Here is a 19,935-nt window from a genome sequence, read left to right on the forward strand (position 1 = left end):
AGGACTTACTTGAGTTTAATTCCCAGAACCTAATAAAAGTATCGGGTCTGGAGAGGTGATTGAGGCTTTCCCAGCACTCATGTGACACAGCTCACAAACACCTATAATTAGTTCAGGGGGATCAGATGCCTCTAGTTTCCTCAGGCACTCATACTTATATATATGTAATTAAACACATGAATATATTTAAAGATAAATGAAAGTAAATCTAACTATATGGGATAACTATATGGGGGAGAGAAGTCACCCACTGTGGCTGCTGACTGTGGTTCTGAGTGATAGCTAAATAAAGTATAGGGCTTCTCCCTGAAGTTGGTTAGACTGGGTAGTGTAGCAATGTGAGGACTTGGTCAGTAACCACTTTTAGCAAATTTAATGTCTGAGACCTGCAGGATAGTGTTATTCACATCTGCTAGTAGTTGTGAGCATGGATTGTGGGGCTAAATTAAATCTGAATTTGATTTGAATGCAAATCCAGCATCATATAATCTGTGTTACTTAATCTCTCAGTGTAAATCTATGCATATCTCTGGGAGTTGTGAGAACTAAATGAGTAAATCCATGTAAAGTGCTTAGAACAGTAACTAACACATGGACATTGTCTATAAAGTTAACCATTGTTACCATGTATTTTTCTGTATTCTCAACAATGGAAAGATCAGAGCAACTGGTTTTGTTACATATTGTGTGTTATAAAGAGTTCCATGCCATTGCACCTCCTTTGTTAGACTTTATAATTAGATTCTTGGTGACACAATTTTACTTTACCAGAAACAACTGTTTAATAACAGGAATATAAGTATGGTTTAATTGCCATGTGGAATTTAGTAGATGTGAAGGCTGATTTCAAGGAAGAATGTGTCTTACAAAAATGGGTCTAAATAAAACTTTAAAGTTAACAGTTCTTTCATTGTTCTTATATCTAATCACACACATATTGAGTATGTGTGCATTTCTAAGAATTTTAATGCCTTCATCTTTTTTTTTTTCAGTATAAAACCACAAAATAAATCCTCAGTCTTTTTCAAGATTATGTAAAAGGACTTGTGAGTTGCATCTCAGCACCTAGGACAGCACCCAGTACTGCACACCATGCACAGCAATATACCTCTGGCTTGAGGTTTGGGGTTTGTGTTCTGGATTCGGAAAAGAAGAGAAAGTTTTAGGGGACATTTTAAACTTTGTAAGCCCTTATTCTTAAAGTATATGCAATGCAAAGTGGTATCATGACTTTATTTCAAAATGTTTTACTCTGGCTGTAGAACCCACTTCATGAAGTAGTTTGAGTTAAAATGATCTAATATTTGTGTTTTAACTTTCAGCTTTGTGTTATTCTTGGAAAATTTCGCACCACTTGTGAATTCCTTGAGCCTGGGCATTGCAAACCCACTTCTGTTGGGCCCATCTCCTTTGCACTTTGCTCAGATTAAGACTCAGTTGGCGCTTCAGCAGCTGAATGCCGTTGCCTCACATGGTTCAACACCACCTTACACTTTATTAAATCAGGCATTCTTGAAAGTAGCCATGTCGAGACCCAGGTTTAATCCTCGAGGGACCTTTCCACTTCAAAGGCCGAGAGCACCTAATCCTCCTGGGATGAGGCCTCCAGGACCATTTATAAGGCCTGGATCTATGGGTCTTCCAAGATTTTACCCAGCAGGGAGAGCCCGTGGAATTCCACACAGATTTCCTGGCCATGAAACTTATCAGAACGTGGGACCACAGAGAATGAATGTTCAGGTAACTCAACATCGAACTGATCCAAGATTAACCAAAGAAAAAATGGATTTTCCTGAAGGACAACAAAAGAAGGGGAAACCTCATGGTAGTCGGTGGGATGATGAGCCTCATATAACTCCACCAGTTGAAGTGAAACAGAGTTCTGTAACCCAGGTTACAGAGCAGAGTCCTAAAGTACAGAGCCGTTATACAAAGGAGAGTGCCTCAAGTATCTTAGCAAGTTTTGGATTATCAAATGAAGACCTAGAAGAACTTAGTCGCTATCCCGATGAACAGCTAACTCCTGAAAATATGCCATTAATATTGAGGGATATAAGAATGCGAAAAATGGGGCGCCGATTACCTAATTTACCTTCTCACAGCAGAAATAAGGAAACACTTGGTAAAGAAGCAGTTTCAAGTAATGTGATTGATTATGGGCATGCAAGCAAATATGGCTATACAGAAGATCCCCTTGAAGTACGTATTTATGATCCTGAAATCCCAACTGATGAGGTCAAGAATGAATTTCGGTCGCAGCAGAACATTTCTGCAACTGTTCCCTCTTCAAATGTGATGTGTAATTCTGTGTTTCCTGTTGAAGATGTGTTTCGTCAGATGGACTTCCCTGGTGAGTCCTCCAGTCAGTCTTTTTTCCCAGTTGAGAGTGGAACCAAGCTGTCAGGCATACATATTTCAGGACAGTCAGTCCTTGAACCTGTAAAATCCGTCAGTCAGTCCACTAGCCAAACAGTTAGCCAGACAATGAGCCAGTCTCTTATTCCTCCATCTGTGACCCAGCCATCCTTTTCATCTGAATTAATTTCAGCTTTAAGCCAGCAAGAGCGGATCCCACATAAGCCTGTGATCAGTTCAGCTGATGCACATGTTGGACCTAGAGGAAATAAAAAGAGTTACCAATCAGAAACTGACTTGCCCATTCGGTCTCCCTTTGGGATTGTGAAAGCTTCATGGCTACCAAAGTTTACACAAGCTGGTACCCAGAAAATGAAGAGACTGCCTACCCCTTCTATGATGAATGATTATTATGCAGCGTCTCCAAGAATATTTCCACATTTGTGTTCTCTGTGTAACGTAGAATGTAGTCATTTGAAGGTGAGTGTTTTTAAGATTGCTGTACAATGATGCTCAGCGCCCACGTTTTCTCTAAATTCTGTTATGTATGCTGCTGTTAACAAAGCATTAAGTCAGTGACCAATTAATTTTGATTGCAACCTTGGCACCTACTTGTAATCGTAAGTAACCTAAGTACTGAAATGAATGGCTTTCTGCATTTGTGTTACTTGACATACTATATAGTGTGCCATTATTTTGAACTTTTAGTTATCTGACTTATATGGTATCAAATTTATATAATAAATTGTACACTTATAACAATGCTACATGAGAAAGTATGTTTAAGATTTATTAGAATAAAAATATTAAAACTCATTTGTAATATACACTTTCAAAGGACAGTATATGTTAGCCTTGTGTATATCTGTTCTAAGCTAAAGATCTTAATGTTGCTTTAAGTGTTTCTGATTTTTGTATGGACCAGTAATTTTTCTTGAGAAGGCACTTTCAAAATTATTTCATAGCAGAATGATTCAGGATGTAGTGATGATTATGGAATCAGCCGTGAGCTCAGAAAATAGAGTAAAAAGCTGGAAATTCAGAGAAGAAAGTTCAAAATATATGCTTAAGGTACCTTTAGTATAGACAGTATAGTATAGACAGAAGGAAAATTTTGCATAGGTCCTGAGGAATAGTATTATGTAGTATATGCTGTTTGATAGTAACCACTGGCAAATCTGAATCACTCCCCCCCTTTTTTTTTACATACATGTATAGGAACCACTGGTTCTTCTGTTTACTAATGTAGTTTATACATATAGATGGTAGTGAGAAGGGAATGCACTTTAAAAAGCTTTAATTTAAAGCTTTAGCCTTGAATTGGCTGGGGGCTTGAAGAGGCTTGCTTACTTATGTGTAGGTTTTCATTCTCTTGCTATTTTTTTCTCCTGCAAATATTGCCATTTTATTGTTTCTGTATTCATTTATCAGGGTTCAGTCAATAATCTAAAACCTGAATTGAATGCTCTTGTCTTCAAGTTAATTCTAGCAAAAGAAAACATCATTCTGGGCTAGAAAGTGTAGTTCAGTGGTAAAGCACATGTTTAGCGCATACCAGGCCCTGGTTTCAATAAGAAAGCAGCAATCTATCCATAGACAAATCTGCTGGATTTTAATACAGCAGTAGTTGCCTTATTCCACCAAAGGGGATAGAGTTGTCTGTCACTCAGAAAAATCTCAGAGTAATTCATTCATAGCACTTTGTAATCTGTAAATAGCCCTAGACTGTTGGGTGCTCTTTGTTATTGTAATGGGGCATAATACTAACATTTCCACTTATTTTGAACTTTTTTCTTTGGTTTTTCGAGACAGGGTTTCTTTGTGTAGCTTTGGAGCCTGTCCTGGAACTCAAAGAGATCCGCCTGCCTCTGTCTCCCGAGTGATGGGATTAAAGGTGTGCACAACCACCACCCAGCTTATTTTGAACTTTTAATCAGTCATAATGAGTTGAAGAAAATATATCTTAACTTATGATGTTTTTATTTTGTATTGTAGAAAAGGTATCTATCCATTATGTATTTACTGATTTAGTTTTGTATGTGATTCTACAGTAGATGTTGGGGCAGAAATAAAGAACTATATAAAATTTGTTTTGTAAAGCAGCTTATACAGTCTCATTTTTTATAGGAGGATGTTTTAAAAGTTAGAAACAAGCAGATGGTGGTGGCACACACCTTTAGTCTCAGCACTAGGGAGGCAGAGGTAGGTGGATCTCTGAGTTTGAGGCCAGCCTAGTCTACAGGGTGAGTTCCAGGATAGCTATGGCTATATTGAGAAACTCTGTCTCAAAATGATATTTAACCATTTGTTCATAACATTGGGGAAAGATATTTATTATTTCTATGTTGATTTCAGATTTGTAGCAGTCAGGCCAGCATTACAGTGCCTGTAGATTGTCTAGCAGTTGGTTTGAGAACACTTTTACAGTCTAGTTACATAAGGCCGATGGAGTGACAGTTATCAGATGCTCTGTTTGTTTGGGAAAGAGTGTTTTGGAAGAGAAGTCTTTGTGGAGTAGTTTGAAGACATTTTTAAATGATGAGAAAGGTTTAATATGCCTTTCTAAAGAAGAAAATTAGCATTCCAGATGGGAAGAGCAACATGTAGAGAGGCAAAGGTTCTTAGAGAAGCCTTATGGTAGGAGGCAGTGAAGAACATACTAGAAATAAACAAATATGCAAGGCATTGAAAAGCTATTCTCAATTTAGATTTGAGGTGGAAAACATTGAGGAGCTAATTAAATTTTTTGGTATGTGAAAGTGACACATTGAAAGTGTTTTAGGAAGATTTAAACATAGATAAATAGGAGAAAGGGAGATTGGTTAGGTCATTTAACTGGAAGCTTCCATAGTCATTCAAGTGTAACGTGGAGAAACCTGGGTTAAGGTAAAATAAAATTTTGAGAGCAAAGAAAAATCATTTAGTCATTCATTAAAACAGCACTCTTTTTTTGGACTGTGGAGATGGCCCAGTAAATAAAAGCACTTGCCACATAAGTGTGAGGACCTGAGTTCAAATCCTCAGGATCAAAGCTTGTCAAAGCCTGGTCAAATGGCATGAGCATCTGCAGCAATCCTAGCAGTCCTATTGGGAGATGGGTAGATAGAAACCAGAAAATCTCTAGAAGCTTACAGGCCAGCTAGCCTGTATATACAGTGAGAAAATAACAGAGAACCTGTCTCAAAATAGAAGGTGATGACTGACCTCCAAGGTTGTCCTCTTACATCCACAAGTTTGTTATGGCCACTGAGTTAACATTTAATGTGCATATATGCACGTGCTTTGCGAATATATATATATATATATATATATATACATGTATATATATGTGTGTGTGTATATATATACATACATACATGTATCTATATATATTTCCTTGCTTCCAGTCTTAACAGTCAGGGTAATAGATTGGGGCTCAGCTAATTAAAGAATTCATCACTGCTCGATGGACAATGATGGCATGTGAATGTGGATTTAGATGTACAAGTTGCCTCTTGTTTCAGTGATATATTTTATTGCCTTGTGTAGATGTGTATATTTGTGATATTAGAAATATGTAGCCAGTACTTGTGATTTCTAATTTCAGGCTTTTTCCTACTAAGTAACTCCTACAACATCTTTGCTTTCTACATTTGAGTCTTTAAAACTATAGCCTGAGGTGTACTTTGAGAATGCAGTAATGAATGTAAGGTGTGCTTCCTCACAAACTGGGGTTCAGGTTTTAAAGAGATTTGACTTAATTTTCTATGTCCTTCTGATTGAAATAACTTGATTCAAGTAAATCCCCCAACTTATCTACTCCTTTATATATTTTGTGTGTTTGTGAGTGTGGGTACACATGTGTCCACAGTGAGTTTGTCTAGGTCAGAATATTGTGAGAATCAGGCTTTTTCCTTCCATCATGTGGGTCCAGGTATGGACTGAACTCTGGTCATTGGGCAACAAACATTTTTTTTTTTTTTTTTTTTTAAGCCAGTCAGAAAATAAAGAGCAAGCTTTGATAGGAGTTGGTGTTTCATAGCTTGATTCAGAGCCAGCCCAAATCTAGTTCTTGGAGCATCTTTGCTACTTAGGTAATTATTTTTCTGATAGAGGCAGTGCTGCTTTTGAGCAGCTATCTAGGTACTATAAAGTCTAGAAATTGGGGTTGCATAGGTACATTTACTGAGCTAGTGTATCAAGAAGGATGCCTATTGGAAGACAGTATGCATGTGTAAATTGAATTAGAAAAAGTGCCTTAAGTAAGCAGGGCATTGACCACCTTCAGCTTATATAGGTGTTACAAAGAAGCATATCCATTACTATCATTTCTTCATACGTGTTTCAAGAAAAGCTGAAAATCAGATTTGGGGGTGCAATCTGGATTTATAAATATAAATGTTGGCAACTTACTCAAATAAAACATTTTATGGTGCAAATAAATCATGCCTAATTTCCTGCCTGCCAGTGTGTCTGTTTGGTAAAAACAATACCTAATTTATATCAAAGACATGGGTTGAGCACTACTACAGACTCTTGATTGCTGATTTCTTTTAGCTTTTTATTTGTAGCACTAAGGCTATGCAGACATTATGTTTTTACAGTTTAATGAAAACCTTTAGTCTGTCAAAACTTACATGCACAGTGTTGGAAGTAGCTTGGCTTTCAGGTCTTGCCAAGGTAGAATTCAGAATTAATGTCAACTGTAGTTTAATTGTGGAAGCTTTGTTTTTAGGGGTGATTTAAATTAAAATGTTTTAAAAGTGGAAACAAAAGTTTTTCTCAGAAGTTTTAAAATACAGAGCTATTTAGTAAGGGTTGGTTTTTTTTTTTTCCTTTCTACTTTTTTCCTCTCCAAATGCTAGAGGAACAATAAAACACTGAGTTATAGACATGTTTCGCCTTGAAGACTATTATGTTAAAACTGTATTATCTGTTCTTCCTTCCCCTCTTCTAATCAAATATATCTTCTAGGAGGTATATTTATTGTTATAGATTGTAATTTTAGGACATTTATTTGTAAACAAAGTGTATAGGAAAGCATTTTGTTGATTGTAAAGCTGTATGTGTAAGGGATACTGTGTCTTTGAAATTGTGTTACTTTCCTTTAAATCTTGAAAATAAATTAGATTTGATCAGTGACAGTTTTTACTATTTTACTAATCTTTTCCCCAATATAGTGAGTGTCTTGTTTGGAATGCCACTAGCTTTTGAGGTCATATGTTTTGGTGGTCATTGTCATTTGCTTGACCTTCAGAGGAATAAGTCATCAAGATGCTGTCTTTTGAAGGCACCATCTCAGATATACTACTTGATAGAATTTTTGGTGTTCTTTGAAATGTTGCTTTTATATTTGAGATGTTATTTTCAAATTTATGCTTTTCTTCAAGTCTAAATATATGTATGCATTTCAAGATGAATGTTCATGGCTATAATTAAAAAATTTTGTACTTAAATATCATTTCAATGGGATTAACATGATGTGGGGTTAAAATGCATTTGCTTGGAGGACTTTAATTTTTATTTGTGAAAATTATGTTATATCTAAATATTATAGTTAGATTTGTTAAATTTTCAAATACCCCTTTGTCATTTAAAAAAAAAACCCTAATTCATTAGTCAACATGAGGATTGTTTTAATTTCAGCCTTCTCTTTTTTTACAATAGGACTGGATTCAGCATCAAAATACTTCCACCCATATTGAGAGCTGTCGGCAATTACGTCAACAGTAAGAACATTTTCTTCCCTTTTTTTTTATAGGCAGCAGAGTTAGAAAATAGCTAATGATCACATATAACTATTAAGTATTTTCAGTGTGATAATTTGTGGGGGTTTTTTTTTTGGTTTTTTTTTTTTTTTTTTTTAAGATTTATTTATTATGTATACAGCATGTATGACTGCAGGCCAGAAGAGGGCACCAGATCTCATTACAGATGGTTGTGAGCCACCATGTGGTTGCTGGGAATTGAACTCAGGACCTCTGGAAGAGCAGTCAGTGCTCTTAACCTCTGAGCCATCTCTCCAGCCCCCAGTGTGATAATTTGTTAAAAATACTTTTAAAAACTATTGCTAATTTAAAATAATAATCCTAGAGAGGTGTATGTTTAATTTTCTAAAAGGAGAGCGCTGTGTGATCCTTCTCTGTCTCCTTCCTACTTAATCCCCAGTAGGTAATTACAAAAATTTTTTGATTGATTTTCCTTGCTTATTTGCCTTTCCCAGATTGGTTGAGAACAGATATTATTCTTTTCCATTATCTCGCCCATTTTTCAAAGGTTAAATAATTAAAAACTAGCACAGACCATATGCCAGTATTTAATTTCCAGTAAAAATCTTTTTCTCTGCCTTAGAACCTGTTCTCAGAATAAAACTTAAGGGGAGTTGATAGTTATCGTCCCCTCCCACCCCACCCCCCACCCTCCATTATTTTGAGACAGGATTTCTCTGTGTAACAGCCCTGGCTGTCCTGGAACTCACTTTGTAGACCAGGCTGGCCTCAAATTCACAGAGATCCACCTGCCTCTGCTTCCTGAGTCCTGGGGTTAAAGGCAGGTGTCACCACTGCCAGCTTCTTTTTCCTTCTTTGAGGTATCTGGAAGGGTTTTTGTGATGGTCATAGAAATGGAATTTATAATTCTAACCATCTTACCCTGCCCTTAGAATAACAAAGTTAAATTGTTTCCCTAACATTGTTAAATAGTACTATTCACCAGCCTGATTCAGGACTCTTCCAGTATAAAGTTATAATCCTAACTCAAAATATGTTTAACTCTTTTGAAGAATTTTTAGATTGTTTACTTATTTTATGTGTATGAGTGTTTTGTCTGCATGTATGCTTATGTACCATGAGAATGCCTGGTTACTTAAGAGGACAGAAGAGTATTAAATCCCCTGGAACTGGAATTATGGATGGTTGTGAGCCACTGTGTGGGTGCTGGCAACTGAACCCAAGTTGTCTATAAAAGCAACAATTGCCTTTACTACTGAACCATCTCTCCAGCCTCCACAGTTATTTTTAGAGAAAGAGAATTAGTTCATATGACTGGGAAATTACAGAGAGTGGCTCTAATTTCAAGAACAGCTGAATTTTACATCAAATAAAACTGAGTGTCAAGAATATTTTCATTTTTTGGCTTTGCTCTGACTTTAAGAAAACTCAGCTACATAGGAGATAGTTCTAATAGTTACGAACTTCAGTGATTTATAGAACTAGTATTTTCAGGAACTGTTCTATGTTTTGTTTTGTTTGAGGTTTGTTTTTGTTTTTGGTTGGGGTCTGATGTTGCCCAGGATGGTCTTGAACTCATCCTGATCTTCCTGCCTCAGCCTCTTAAAAGTTCTGGGATTATTGCCGGGCAGTGGTGGCACATGCCTTTAATCCCAGCACTCAGGAGGGAGAGCCAGGTGGATCCCTGTGAGTTTGAGGCCAGCCTGGTCTACAGAGTGAGATCTAGGACAGGCACCAAAATTACTCGGAGAAACGCTGTCTCAAAAAAAAGTTCTAGGATTACATTCCCCAGCCCCCTTTCCCCAATAACTTGTTCAAAGACTCATTATCTTTGTCTAAACTGGTCTTACAGTGGTTGTGATAGTAAGATACACTACTTTAGTGGCATGTGCCCACTACTCCTTCTTTTGAGGGTAAGAGAATGGGTACATGAATCATGTAGACATAAGAGTAGAGTCTGGGATTGGTCACCTCCATGGGAGGTAAATATAGGAAAGTAATTTATTGCTAGAATTGAATATGCCTTCCTACCACTATAAACAGAATATCCCTCCTAATGAGTGATTTATTTGCAGTAATAGTATTCATGGTGATCTAGCTACATGAAATTTACTAGAACAAATAGCATGTGTGCATTTTATTTTGTTTGTTTTCTCATGCCTCTTCCCTGTGTATATGCCTTTTAAAGTGTTCTGTGTGATAGCTTTCCTCTTGTGCACAGAGAACCTTGATTTTAAACTGCTTTTCAAGCTTTCTTCTTTTAATGCTTTTTAAAAAACATTTATTTTATTTATTTTGTATTTATTTTACTTATTATACTCTATCTGCATGTTTGCCTACATGCAAGAAGAGGGCATTAGATCTCATTATAGATGGTTGTGAGCCACCATGTGGTTGCTGGGAATTGAACTCAGGACCTCTGGAAGATCAAGACCTCTGGAAGAGCAGTCAGTGTTCTTAACCTCGGAGCCATCTCTCCAGCTCCCATAAAAGAACCTTTGTTTGTTTGTTTCTTGTTTTGTTTTTTGAGACAGGGTTTCTCTGTGTAGCCCTAGCTGTTGTCCTGGGACTCATTATGTAGACTAGACCACGCTGGCCTTGAACTCACAGAGATCTAAGTGCCTCTGCCTCCTGAGTGCTAGGATTAAAGGCCACCATGCCCAGCCCTCTTTTGTTTCTTTATCCCACTCTTTACCTTATTCAGGTAAGGTAATTCAGTAATATTTTTCATGATTTCTTCTCCACCACAAAAAGTTACCAACTTAAATAAATTGACATCTTCATTCTTTTTTTTCCTAAGCTGCATTGTGTTCTATTATGTGTATATGCTGTTTGTAGTTTGTATTGATAAATATTTAGTGTCCTTAGTCTTTAAGGCTTATGTTTTCTTCCTCTTTGTCTTCTTTAGTTTTCTCTGGATTATATAGCACAGGAGTAGCTGGTCAACCTGAGGAAAAAAGATATATTGTACTAGGATTTTAGTATTAAACACAGCTATAACGTATTATATACTGGACATACTGAATGCTTTAAAATATATGCTTGACTTAATCTTAAAATCATCCGAGGTACATAAACATGATTATTTCTGATTTCATCCATGAGGAAATGGAGATACAGGGATACATTTTCCCTACTATTATACAAAGAATAATTAATACAATTAGCTCATCTTGCTCGTGGCCCTTTGCTCTTATTCTTAGTATTTTAATATGAAAAAATTTCTAGCCACAGAAAAGTTGATGGGAGATATTATATTAGTTTTTTTTATATTCACCAGTTGTTAACATTTAGTCCATTTATTTAACATTTGTTTTCTAAGAATGAGGAAGATTTTCCATAGCCACAACACACCCCGTTTAAATGATTGACAGTAAGTCCATAATACCTTCTTTTATACAAGCCCACTCCCAGTGTCACACCTCCTCCAACAAGGCCACTTCTTCTCCAACACTCACATTTCCCGATCTTTCCCAAACAGTTCTACTAACTGGGGACCAAACATTCAAACACATGTGCTGATGTGGTCCATTTTCATTCAAACCACCACACAGGGCTTCTTACTCCTTGGAAGCCGTGTAGGCCATGAAGTCTACCACCCTGTTGTCATAGCCACGTTTGTTGTCATGCCAGGAAATTAGCTTGGCACAGTTGTTAAGAGCAATGCCAGCTCCAACATCAAAGGTGGAAGAGTGGGTATTGCTGCTGAATTTGTAGTAGACAACCTGGTCCTCAGTATAGCCCATGATGCCCTTTAGTGGGCCCTTCAGTGCCTGCTTTACCATCTTTATGTTATCATACTGGCAGCTTTCTCCAGGTGACATGTCAGATCCATCAGGGGATAAGAACTTGAAAGGCTATTCCAGTGAACTTTCGTTCAGCTCTGGGAAGACCTTGCCACAACCTTGGCAATGCTGGTGGATGTAGGAATGATGTTCTGGCTATCATGCCACAGCTTCCCAGAGGGACCGTCCACAGTCTTCTGGGTGGCAGCGATGGCATAAACTGTGGTCACAAGTCCCTCAACATTGCCAACATGATCTTAGATAACCTTGGCCAGGGGCTTAGCAGTTGGTGGGGTAGGAGGCATTGCTGACGTCTTGGGTGAGTTGTCATACAAGTCATACAAGTAGTTCATGTCCATCACAAACATGGCATCAACTAAAGGGGCAGAAATGGTCACCCTTTTGACTCTACCCTGCAAGTGGACCTTCTCCACAGTGGTAAAGACACCAGTACTCTATAACATACTTGGCACTAGCATCACCCCTTTTGATGTTGGTGGGATCTCACTTCTAGAAAGTGGAGGTGGCCTTCCCATTGATGACAAGTTTCCCAGTCTCAGCCTTGACTGTACTATGAAACTTGCAGTGGGTAGAGTCATCCTGGAATGTGTAGAGCATGTAGTTGAGGTCAATGAAGGGTCATTGATGGCAACAATATCAACTTTGTCAAATTTGAAGGTAGCCCTGGGGACCAGTCATCCAGTACAGCTAAATGTTCCCTCTAACCTCTGCCATTGTGTCTTAGGGACGAGGCTGTCCCTGCATGAGAAGATTCAACTGTCTCTGGAATGGGGAGAGGAGCAAAGAGTCCATTTTGTACCTTTTATCTTGCTGCTGAGATTGAAATTTGAATGTTAGTAATTTAATATAATCAATATGTCCAATTACTAATAGGTTATAGATTGGTAAGTTTGAGGGTGAAGATGCAGTATTTTTTAGTCTTCTTTGATATTCCTGTTCCCACTACCTCTTTTTCTCTCTTGATTCTTTATTCTTACATTGCTTTTTCTTTTTCTGTTTAAGTGTTAGCAAGCATAAGATTCTATTCTCAGACCCCATGTTTATACATCTACCCTGTGTTACTTTCATTCATAAGGGTATAGCTGTGTCTTTTTTATGTTTAATTTCTAATACCTCAGTCTTTATCTTTCCCCATAATTCCAGATATTCATGTATAAATGTTCTTGGAACATTCCCTTATTATCCTTGTTTTAGAAATGTTCATGAGGGGGCCAGCAAGATGGTTTTGTTGGCATGCAAGCCTGATTACCTGAACTCAGTCCCTGGAGACCAAGTAAAGGTGGAAAGGAACAAACAGAACTGATCTCCATATGTGTGCCATAGCATACACAGCTGCACACATACAATAATAATTAATTTTCTAATTGAAGAAATAAATGTTCATGAACTCCCATTGCTTATTTTTCGTGCAAGCTTATAACTTGATTTCAGGGCCCTCCCTAGTTTGTTTCTTTCTCTAATACAGCGGTTCCCAGTCTGTGGGCCGCAATTCCTTTGGAGCTTGAATGACCCTTTCACAGGGGTCACCTAAGATCATTGGAAAACACAGATATTTACAAGTAGCAAAATTATAATTATGAAATGGCAATGAATTTTATGGTTGGGGGGTCATTACAACACAAGGAACTGTATTAAAGGGCCTTTTTTTATTTAAAAAAATTTTTTTCTTTCCTTTTACATACAAACCCCTGTTCCACCTCCCTCCCCTTCTCCTGCTCCACCCCCCATCTACCCCCATCCCACCTCTACCCCATCCTCATCAAGGGTAAGGCCTCCCTTGGGTAGTCAACACAGGCTGGCATACTACTTTGGGGCTGAACCTAGCTCCTCCTTCTTGCATCAAGACTGAGTAATGTATTGCACCATAGGGAATGGACTCTAAACAACCAGTTTGTGTACCTGGTCTCATTGTCAGGGGACCCACAAACACATCAAGCCATACAACTTTCACCTACATTCAGAGGGCCTAGTTTGGTCCCATTCAGGCTCCCCAGCTGTCAGTCCAGAGTCTATGAGCTCCCACTAGCTTGGGTCAGCTATTTCTGTGTTTTTTCCCATCATGATTCACACACACACACACACACACACACACACACACACACACACACACACACACACACACACACACACACACACGAGCTCCTACTAGCTTGGGTCAGCTATTTCTGTGTTTTTTCCCATCATGATTCTGACACACACACACACCTTGCTCTTATAATCCTTCCTCTCTCTCTTCAACTGAACTCCAGGATCTTGGCAGGTGCTTGGCTGTGGGTCTCTGCATCTGCTTCCATCAGTCATTGGATATAGGTTCTGTGATGACAATCAGGGTAGACACCAATTTGAGCACAGGGGAAGGTTAGTTCAAGTACCCTCTCCACCATTGCTATGAGTCTTAGCTGGGGACAATCTTGTGAGTTCCTGAGGTTTTCCCTATCTGCAGATTTCTTCCCATCCTCTTAATGGTACACTTTGTAAAGATATCTCTTTCACAGGATCTTAACAATAGGAAGGTTGAGAACCACTGTTTTAAAGGAACCATTCTAGATTGTTTCCTTTTTATTATGCCCACCATTACTTCTGTGCTGCAGCAACCAGTGTCTGGAGTAGGACCACTTGGGGTTTACCTCCAGGTTCTTTGTTCTACCATGCTAGCTGTAATCAAGTCCAGGCCTGTTAACAGATTTTCTTTTTCTTTTTGAGATAGGTTCTCACCAAGTAGCCCTGGCCAGCCTGGAACTTGGTTTATATAAACCAAGATTGTCTTGGACCCACAGAGATAATGTTTGCCTCTGCCTCTCCAGTGCCAAGATCATCAATACATTTTTAAAAGACTACCTAAAAAACAATCTTTTCTTTCAATTCCTCTTTCTTACATATATTTTTTGAAGTGCTGCTGGATATAACTTAGAAGAGTATGATACAATGTTGTGTTCTGTGTGTCCCAACAGGAAGTGTGAAAATGATACATTCCCTGGAGGTTTGTTTTTAAATTATGTATATGCATATGCATCTGTGTATGGCTACATGCATATGAGTGTAGGTGCCTACAAGGCCAGAAACATCAGATCCTTCTGAAAGACTTGGAGGTGGCTGTGAGCCACCTGATGTTGATGCTTCTCTTCAAGAGCAGGATGCCACCTTAACTTTGACAAGACTTCTTTTCAGCCTTCCTCTAGAATTTTGTAAAATGGTTAAGATAGTTCTTTCTTTGTCTTCCCCACTATGGGGTGGGGGCACAATGAGGGAGTGCATGTGTGCGTATAGGCTTGTATTGGCCACAGGTTAAATTGGATGTTGATCCTTAGGAGCCTTCCACATTCTTTTTTGAGACAGGATCTCTTACTGAGACATGGAGCTCATAATTAGGTTGGGCTGGTTGACTTGTGAGCACAAGGTATCTGCATATCTCTACATCCTCAGCATTGAGATTACAAGCACACAGCTTGTAATGCCCAGCTTTTTACAGGAGTTTGGAGTTTGAACTCTGGTCCTCTATCTTGTGCAGCAAGTTCTTTACAGACTGAGCTAGCTTCTGAGCCACTGTTTCATGTAGACCTGTGATTCTCAACTTCCTAATGTTGTGGACCCTTTAATACAGTTCCTCGTGTTGTGGTGATCCCCAACCACAAAATTATTTTGTTGCTTCATAACTATAATTTTACTACTGTTATGAATTGTAATGTAAATATCTGATAGGTGACCCCTGTGTAAGGGTCATTCAAACTCAAAGAGGTCTCATCCCACAGGTTGAGAAATGGTAATATATGGGTACCTTTATTCCCAGCACTCTGGAGGCAGAGACAAATCTCTGAGTTCGAGGCCAGCCTGGTCTGTAGAGCAAGTTCCAGGACAGCCAAGGCTTCAGAGAAATCCTATCCAAAAAAAAAAAAAAAAAAGGAGAAGGAGGAAAGAGAAATGCCAATATAGATGAAGATAATCTTGAACTCTATTCTTTTTCTACTTCCTAAGTGCTGGGAAACCAGGCATGAACTACCATGCCTAGCATCTATCTTCTCTACTCTTTGTTTATCTCTACCTAGACTAATATTTTATACCCTAAAATCTTTTGTGTTTACTATTTGACTTTTAAACAAAAATGAGGTCTTGGTTAATGTTTTTCTGATTTATTTACTAGCGTGATACCTTGATCAGATAGTGAATTAGGCATAAAAATGTTATTCTCAAAAAAAATTTTCATATTTCAACTTAAAAAATTTTTGGGGGGAGCCAGGGATTTTCTGTGTAGCCCTGGCTGTCCTGCAACTCACTGTAGACAGGGCTAGCCTCGAGCTTAACAGAGATCAGCCTGCCTCTGCCTCTGCCTCCCGAGTACTGGGATTAAAGATGTTTCCTGCCACCACCTGGTCATATTTCAACTTCTTAAATTATATAAACTTAAGTTTGAGCAGTTCTGACACATTTCAGGTAAAGATTAATTGATTATTAATTAAATGATTAATTTTATTAAATGATGTAAAAGATTATTATTACTTGAACTGTCATTAATAATAGTGTTTATTTTTCAAATAGATACCCTGATTGGAACCCTGAGATTCTCCCATCCAGAAGGTAATATTTTTTTAATAGTATTAATTATTACAACTTTATTTCTTTTAAAAAGTAAACAGTAAATTTTTTTAAAGTTATTTTTTGGAATTGTCTTGTTTTTATCATGTTTGATTTTGGCTTTCATTGTAGACAGAATCCTAGCTAGCTTGGAACTCTGTATATAGACCAGGCTGGTCTTGAACTCAGGGAGATCCACCTACCTCTGCCTCTCAAATGCTAGGGCTAAAGACATACGCACCACCACACCCTGCTATTGTGTTTATTTTTAAACAGTTGGGAAATGCAAAAATTGATGGGTCTTTTTTATTCCAGCTTAAATGTGCTTTCTTCTATGGACCTTCACTTTCTTTAGTCTTAATATTTTGTTCTGATCCTATTGTCATTTTGTGTTTGTAGGCGCCTAATTATAAATATATAAATAACTTGAATGCTGAGAATTGTCTTACTTAGTTCTGAGTTCCTTTAGGATCTGCACACAGATGTACAGAAGTCAGTGAAATAAGTTTGGATTACATAATCTTTCAGGGAAAATTCATTGTAAAACAGTTTATATAAATAATTTCCAGCTGGGTATTGGTAACACACGCCTTTAATCCCAGCACTTGGGAGACAGAGGCAACAGATCTCTATGAGTCTACAGAGCTAGTTCCAGGACAGCCAGGATTATATGAAGAAATTCTGCCTTGAAAAACAAACAAACAAAGTTTCTTTATATAACTTAAAATATTTGCAAAGTAACTGATACAGAGAGAAATCTAGGAAGTGGATAAAAATACTCTAAGGTAAACTAGAAAGAAGAGAGTTTAAAGCAAATTGAAGGTTAATCATCTGTTCAGATTACTTTTTCTGTACTCATAAAGGTAGATACACTTTTTCATTTATTTATTGTGTGTGTGTGTATATTCATTCATATGCATATGTGTATGTGCCATGGTGTTTGTGGATGTCAGAGAACAACTTTCCAGAGTTTGTTTTCTGTAACCTTGTAGGTTCTGGGGTTCAAACTCAGGCTGTCTGCTTGCAAAGCACCTCTACCCACTGAGCTGTTTTCCTACCCAGTAGCTTGTTTTAAATAAACTACTACTGAGTCAGGCAGGCATGGTCGTTCACACCTATAAGCCCAACATTTAGGAGACTGTGATTGAGAATTGCCACAAGTTCAGAGTTATCTTGGGCTGCATACTCAGAGCCTGTCTCTAAAACAAAAGCAGACAAAAAAAATAAATAAATAAAAGTAAAAAAATACAATGAAAGGTCTGGGGAGATTGCTCAGTGGTTATGAACACTTACTGTTCTTGTCAAGGACCATAGTTCAGTTCCTAGCACTCATGAGAGGTGGCTCACAATGTATAATTCCAGCTCTAAAGGATCTGATATCTCCTTGGGCACCTGGACACAGATGAACACTTGTGCACACTCACAAATAATAAGTAATAAAAATAAATGTGTGTTTAAAAGGCTACTTCTGTTATTTAATATAGTTGAAATTTAATTGAATTGCTGAATCTTGTTTCTGTTTTCTACTCTGCAGAAATGAGAGCAATAGGAAAGAAAATGAAACCCCAAGAAGACGTTCTCATTCTCATTCCCCCAGTCCGAGGCATTCTAGGAGATCAAGCTCAAGTCACAGATTCCGTCGATCTCGAAGTCCAGCTCGTTATTCCTACAGACCAAGGAGTCGAAGTCCGAGAATATGCCATCGTGTCATTTCTAAATACAGGTCCAGATCCAGATCCCGTTCTCCATATAGAAGTCGAAATCTCACTAGAAGAAGCCCAAAGTCCTACCGATCAGTTAGCTCTGAAAGGACATCAAGAAGATCAGTGAGATCAGGTACACTAATGATCCTGATGCCATCACTTTGTTTGCAGTTTTGGAAATGAACTGTTGTATTTTATTAAATTTTAAAGTTGCCGTATGAAATTGAACTCACACTTGAGAGTTGACAAGAGTATGGAAGTTTAGTTCATCTGCATCCATTTTAAAAATCAAGGACCAAGTAGAGCGGTGGCCTTTAATCCCAGTACTTGGGAGACAGAAGCAGGTGGATCTCTGTGAATTCAAGGCCAGCCTGGTCTACAGAGCAAGTTCCAGAACAGCTAGGACTACACAGAGAAACTCAAAACCAAAAATAAATAAATAATAAAAAACAAGGACCTAGGATAAGCCAGGTGATACACTCCTGTAATTCTAGCAAATTGGGAGGCTAAGATGGAGGATCGAGATTTCAAAGTTATTCTCAGCTACATACAGTAAGTTTGAGGCCAATCTCATATTTTGAATAATTACCTCTTAATTATTTAATAATGGTTTAATGACCTTTCTAAAAACTCATTTATTAAAATACACACACACACACACACACACACACACACACACACACACACACACACACACACACGTATACACATAACCCATAATGAAGGAAATCATTTTTCATGTTAAGGTAGTACCTTGAACATGTCTTCAGTTATATTCAATATATTTTAAGAAATTGAATGGAAATAAGTAAAAAGTGTAAGCTGGCTAATCTCAGTATAATTCAAAACCCTAAGTCTCCCATGGGGTTCCACAAGGTCTTTTCAGTGTTGTGTGAGGTCTTTTCCTTTACCAAGAACATATCTGTGTTCTGGTCGATTTTTCTTGTACTTTGAACCATTGTTCATCCACCATACATAATGGGTACAGAAGCAGGGATTTATAAAAAAGTAGGCATTTATACATTTATAAAAAAGTTCAGTGATGGGGTGGAGAGATGGCTCAGAGGTTAAGAACACTGACTGCTCTTCCAGCTTCCAGAGGTCCTGAGTTCAATTCCCAGCACCCACATGGTGGCTCATAGCCATCTGTAATGAGATCTGGTGCCCTCTTCTGTGTACATAGTAAATAAATAAATCTAAATTTAAAAAAAAAAAAAGTTCAGTGTTAACATATTTGGAAAAATGTGGAACGATACTACTCATCTTTTGATAAGTAATTAAATTTTATAAAAATATATTAATATACAAGTTTATTATTAAATGATTTAGTAGTTTTAAAATTCTATTTTAACTTCTGATGTGTTAAATAAAAAGAATATAACAAAAGATAAACTCTGGCTTCCTGAGTTTGTCAAGGGACTTTACAACCAAAACTTTGAGGACTATTGACCTAAGGAAAAGTCACTAAACAAAGACACTGCTGTGTATAGAGCTTGAAGAATGAGCAGTTGAAGACTGAGATCTGTGTGTGTGTCCACATGTGTGCATGTGTGTGTGTACCTGTGTGCAAGCATGTATATAGTATGTGTGCTCCCTATTAAGCTTGAGAATGGCTCTGAAATCTTACTTATGTTACTTAGTGTCTTGAAATGGTTAACTTCCTTTAAAAAAAAAAAAGACATTTACTAGATTATAAGGTTTTATGAACATTGTCTTGTAGCATAATCTCTCATTAAATAAATATTTGCTTAATAAATGCTTGAATAAATAGTATACACTTAGAAATAAAATCCA

General features: G+C 37.6%; 1 protein-coding gene across 26 annotated transcripts in view; it reads left to right on the top strand.

Annotated features, from left to right (window-relative positions):
- Window positions 1-19,935, top strand: part of Znf638 (zinc finger protein 638) — a 129,059-nt gene that overhangs the window by 61,368 nt on the left and 47,756 nt on the right. For 21 of the 26 annotated variants that reach the window (XM_006991524.4, XM_016009815.3, XM_076567047.1 and 18 more), the window contains exons 2-5: window positions 1,323-2,835; window positions 8,002-8,063; window positions 16,403-16,441; window positions 17,973-18,274. In XM_006991524.4, coding sequence (XP_006991586.2) covers window positions 1,323-2,835; window positions 8,002-8,063; window positions 16,403-16,441; window positions 17,973-18,274 — 1,916 coding nt within the window. Of the gene's footprint in view, window positions 1-992; window positions 1,184-1,322; window positions 2,836-8,001; window positions 8,064-16,402; window positions 16,442-17,972; window positions 18,275-19,935 lie in introns of those variants that run through there. The other 5 variants (XM_076567044.1, XM_076567045.1, XM_042273539.2 and 2 more) reach the window with 3 other exon arrangements.

The sequence above is a fragment of the Peromyscus maniculatus genome, chromosome 3, assembly GCF_049852395.1.
Source record: "Peromyscus maniculatus bairdii isolate BWxNUB_F1_BW_parent chromosome 3, HU_Pman_BW_mat_3.1, whole genome shotgun sequence".
Lineage (NCBI taxonomy): Eukaryota > Metazoa > Chordata > Mammalia > Rodentia > Cricetidae > Peromyscus > Peromyscus maniculatus.